Source organism: Procambarus clarkii, chromosome 82, assembly GCF_040958095.1.
Source record: "Procambarus clarkii isolate CNS0578487 chromosome 82, FALCON_Pclarkii_2.0, whole genome shotgun sequence".
NCBI classification, from domain to species: domain Eukaryota; kingdom Metazoa; phylum Arthropoda; class Malacostraca; order Decapoda; family Cambaridae; genus Procambarus; species Procambarus clarkii.
The window spans coordinates 10,077,413-10,082,754 of NC_091231.1; the positions used below are offsets into that span (position 1 = coordinate 10,077,413).

General features: G+C 43.1%; 1 protein-coding gene across 3 annotated transcripts in view; it reads right to left on the reverse strand.

The window, feature by feature from the left end:
- Window positions 1-2,831: 2,831 nt before the first annotated feature.
- Window positions 2,832-5,342, reverse strand: part of LOC123748995 (neuronal acetylcholine receptor subunit alpha-10-like) — a 92,302-nt gene continuing 89,791 nt past the window's right edge. For all 3 annotated transcript variants that reach the window (XM_069316102.1, XM_069316103.1, XM_069316101.1), the window contains 2 exons: window positions 4,434-4,594; window positions 2,832-4,018 (listed from right to left, as the gene is read on the reverse strand). In XM_069316102.1, coding sequence (XP_069172203.1) covers window positions 3,763-4,018; window positions 4,434-4,594 — 417 coding nt within the window. In that variant the 3' untranslated portion in view covers window positions 2,832-3,762. The remainder of the gene's footprint in view (window positions 4,019-4,433; window positions 4,595-5,342) is intronic.

The following is a 5,342-nucleotide window of genomic DNA, read 5'->3' on the forward strand; positions in this document are numbered from 1 at the left end:
GGGCCAAGTCCAACAATTAAACCCCCGACCATTAATTGGACCTCGACCATTGCTAAGCCTTAAACACTTAAGGAATCAGGGCCACTGGCGAGGCTCTAGGGACTAATAAGGTACCCACAAGTGGTGGGTTCCAACTTTTGTGTTAGAGTTGGATATAGATTGTTGATGCTTTTCTCTGTGTCCACTGATATCTGCGTCCACAAGTGGCGAAGTCTCGACTCTGACGGTAATCCAACTATTGATGAGGCCCTTACAACTAACAGGGTTACCATCTACTGGTGAGACATGTCAACTAACAGGGTTCCAACCACTGATGAAGCCCTTACCAGTAATGCAACTCGACTAATAGCTAAATTTAATTATCGGATACACCTGTTTAATAAACACGTTTAATCTTTGCCCAGGTTCAAGCTTCACTAAGTTCAATTAATAATCACGTTAAACCTTTGACTAGATTCGAACAGTGACCAGTTTCGATCAATAGCCATATTTGACTCGTCTATATTTGACTTGGTGACTCGTCCCTTGTCTGGATTCGATCCTAACCAGGTAAACTCTGTGATCAAATTCGACCCAAAGCTGTGGCCTTGGCTTCTAAATTTTGAGGGATCGTCTGAGTGCTGTGTTGTCTCGACAAGTTACGGGAACAAATTCAATGCATCGGGTTTAATGTTCCCCAATAAACAGGGAGCAGGGAAGGGATGTACTTTAGCCGCCCCTCGTGTCGCCACTTGGCCCCTTCCTCTCCATAAATCCTCACTAACCAAGGAACGTCCTCGTCAACAGATGCCCACAAAAATTATCATTATCAGTTCTTCAGAAGGCAAGATCCTCAACTAACTTTGTCTATATGAACTCTCTTCTACTGCCTGTTACTACAACATTGTTGCAACAGACGATCTCTTGCTACACTGGAGTCTGCATAAGCTCTTCATATGCCGTACAGAATATGTACTCGTACAGAACCACTTGCTTCAGTACGAGTACAATGATCTCGAGTTACCTGCATATTTACAATATCATCACAAGAAAAGCTTTTAACCGCCTGCGGCTTTTCCAGCTAAACAGAAGACGACTCCAAAAATTATCTGAGATCTCCTGGAACAATCAGAGAACTACATGCTCTATATGAGGATAACCCTGAACCATTCGAAGACTCCTGGTGCCATGTAATGTCACAAGAAACTGTCCGAGGGCTCCATGAGCCGTATCATTTTTCCAGGAAATCGTCTGAGAACTTAGAATTCTAGGAGTCTTCAGTGTACGTAACAATAACATGATTTTCCGGAACTATGCATATGTACGAATACTGGCTGTATCTATCCCGCCACAAACTCAATAGAGAGTCAGTAAGTTACTACCAGCAATGAAACATTTATGAATTCTCATGTAGCAAAGTACTTGAGGAAGAGGTAGTTGACTTCATCTACCAAAAGAAATTGGTAGAAGAGAAGGTAAACTCCAAATGAATAATTTCGTACCTTCCCCTGTCCATTCTTTATTTTTCCTCGTACATAGTGCATTCTGGTGCCGTAATAACTTGTAAATATTCGTACAATTCAAAGATAGTGTTTGAGGGCAAACACATACAAAGTTTTCAAGGCAGTTCAATAAACTCTCAAGACAATTTTCGTATACACTAATTTTGTAAAGATCTTCTGGAAATAACGTTTCATCCAAGACGTAACGCATCACAGACTTAATTTTGTCCGGAAGAAAATATCTCAAGCTGTTGTGAAGAACAAAATCTTGTCCGAACGTTAAGTAAACTATTTCTCCACAGTACCTAAGACCTTACTTAAAACCCCTACTTAATACCTTACTTTTAAGACCTAACTTAGGACCTTGCTACCAACACGTCATGGCCACATCAATCATAAGACCTGAAAACACTGTTAACAGGTAGAGACAGGTGCGACGACAAGGACCTGGTCAGCAAAGGAATGACAAGAGCCTAGTAAGCAATGGTACAAGGGCCTGGTAAGCAATGGCACAACAAGGAACGGGCCAGCAACGGTATGACAAAGGCCTGGTCAGCAACGGTGTGACAAGGGCCTGGTCAGTAATGGTACAACAAGGACCTGTCAGCAACAGTACAACAAGGGCCTGGTCAGTAATGGTACAAGCACCTGGTGAGAAACAGTATGACAAGGGCTTGGTCAGCAGTAGAGAGATGCGAGTGTGCAAGGGAGCCAGATGACTGATGGGTGGGATTAGCATTAATGGTAATGGAAGGACTCAACTCACTCTGTATCTCAGTGGGAACTCTTTGCCTAGGAGAAGATATAATACAGCTTCCAATGAAATCTTGTGAGGCTTCCACGTGCACAGTTTATATGCTTTCCGGTTCCCCATTGCTGGGAACAAGGAGCAAGTTAGTCTTATCAAGGTTTCTCCAAGACAGCTATCGATCTTCCCCAGGATGCAACCCCACAACAGTTGCCTAACTCTCGGGTATCTATTTACTGGTAGATGAACAGAGTCAAAATAAAACGTGACTGAACGTCTTGCAAGGGAGTCGAACCCGGAATCTTGTGAAACGCCTTCGCTGACCTATTGAAAGATATACCAATTACAAAAGGGAATATTTTTTTTTTCTGAGGGAAGGAAATGATGACATAAGCTGGGTGGTGAAGCTCGCTTAACTGTAACTGGACGCATTCTCACTTTATCCACACCAACACATTTGTGCAGTTGACAACAATGAATTGTCCTAATGATCCAGGTGACAAGTCTAAGATTAATATATATACATGTTTATATATATATATATATATATATATATATATATATATATATATATATATATATATATATATATATATATATATATATACACATATTTGCTTTAGATCTATCTAAATTATTATAGATGATTTCATATACAAGACATTTGTAAGGCTTATAAACATGTAGAGGGGCCATCCACGGCTCTTTATCAACAGTGGGAACAAAAGACTTGAGACTTCCTCGACGCACCTATCAGAGTGCAAGGCTTAGCTAAGTCACGTCCAAGCGCGCTAACCCGCCGTCCAGCGCACAAACACCTACAACGACCGTTACTGCATGTTCCGGGGCTTACCCAGCATTCCTTACGTGTTCTCATTATCCACACTGGAGATTTCAAACAACAATAATATTAACTTATAATAAAAATCTCTTGATATAATTTAATAGTTTCTTTCGGTAGTTAAAAAATAAGAGTGGATACGTAAAGGAGAGGGTTGTGACGCGGAGCGTTCATTCTACTACGCTACACATGGCCCTTGGGAAGGCAAGGAGAAGCACCGATCTTGTTCTACCTGTTACCGCAACACGACGACAGTGGTGGGGGGAACCTGGAAGCCATTATCACAGAGTGGACACACCAACAACACGGCCTGCTTGGCCGTCCCCGATCCAAAAGTGTGCTCTCACGCATGGTAGAAAGGTTAAACTCTTCCTATCTCATCTTACCTCATCAGTATATACCTTTACCTATGTTCCAGCTCTCTCTCTCTAAGTCATCATCTATAAAAGAGCCTCATTGGGAAACTCTCGTGTGTGACAACTGGAGACAAAAATACTTGGCGCTAAAGAGTGTGAACATTCTACCAATGTTAAGACGAGAGTGTGGCGGGGCGTAGCCCAGACCAAGACAAGGAGAGCTCAGGGTCCACCTGGAGGGAAGGTAGTAACTCGTGGTTTGCTACAACCGCGGGTTTGGGAAGAAGGACACAAGTAGCACTACGAAGCCGCGCCGCAGGTCTCTTCTGGGCGACCTCAGGTGTTACGGACGTACTGCGACCGCTTCACCAGCGGTAAGATGACCAGGAACACCACCGAACTGACGGTAGTCACGATGAAGAAAATCCAGAAGAGGATCCGGTCGACAGCGATGGCGATGACCCGCCATTCGTTGAGTCGTTTCTTCTCCGCATCTTCGCGCTCATGGCGACTCAGGAGGATCTTCAGCGCCCGGATGATCTCTTCGTGAGCTCGGCTCGTGCCCAAGGCCGCCATGTTGGGACTGTAGGCGCTGACCAAAAATATTCGCGTAAGAATTTTAATGCAATAAAATGGTCAATAAATATATCAATGACTGAACAATCGCTAAGACAAGACACAAACGTTATTGTGACTACCAAATGTACACGGAAATATACATATACAGACAAGAATATACATATAGGTATAAATATACACATACCGGAATAGACATATACAGGAATAGGCTTGCACACAGACATAGACATACATGGATTTATATAAACATTCACATACACATACCGGCATAGACATACACACGCATACTGACATAGACATCCACACGCATACTAATACTAATCACACACACACACACACACACACACACACACACACACACACACACACACACACACACACACACACACACACACACACACACACACACACACACATCCCAGTACTACCTGTTAGCATTGGTGTTATTCCTGTAGGCGTTATTATCGTTAGTGAAGTCCCTCCAGCCGATGTTGACATTGTGTAGGTCCTCAGCGCTGGAGTAATCTCCCGGCCCCGCCTCCCTCAGCTCCTCCCCGACCCCATCCACCGTCAGACGAATCGTATCATTCTGCGTAAGGACGGCCCGGTGGTCCCCAGAGGCGGGGGAGTTAGTACACAATATAGTACAGAAATAAATCACAATAGTATGATATATCAATGAAAAAAAATTACTTTGGAGCAATGCGGGGAGTTGAACCAGCATGCTAGTGATTCCCAGACATTTGTCTTAATCCACTCAGCCATGATAAGACAAAAGCTATTCAACTCAGTATAAGTTCCAGGTTCAATAGCTTTTTAATACCTTAACTACCGAAAGAAATAGCTTAACTCCCTCCTATAGTGGCCGGGTGGGCTAAGGCAAGTGTCTGGGAGTCAATAGAATGTAATGAATGTACAAGAATGTAACAACTCTTGTATATATCTAACAAAAAAAATCTAAAAAATAGCTGCTGGTTTCAATCCCTACACGGCTACAAATGATATTCTCACGTAGCATGGTATCACAAGGGTTGCAGACCATGTACAGGTAAGTTGACCAGACCACACACTAGAAGGTGAAGGGACGATGACGTTTCGGTCGGTCCTGGACCATTTTCAAGTCACAATCGACTTGAGAATGGTCCAGGACGGACCGAAACGTCGTCGTCCCTTCACCTTCTAGTGTGTGGTCTGGTCAACTTACTTTAGCCACGTTATTGTGACTCATCGCCAGCATATACAGGTAAGGTCATTAACAGAAGAAAACACCAAGCCAGTATAACTATATAGAATATGAAAGATATATGAGAACAATGAGCTGGGATATATGAGGATAA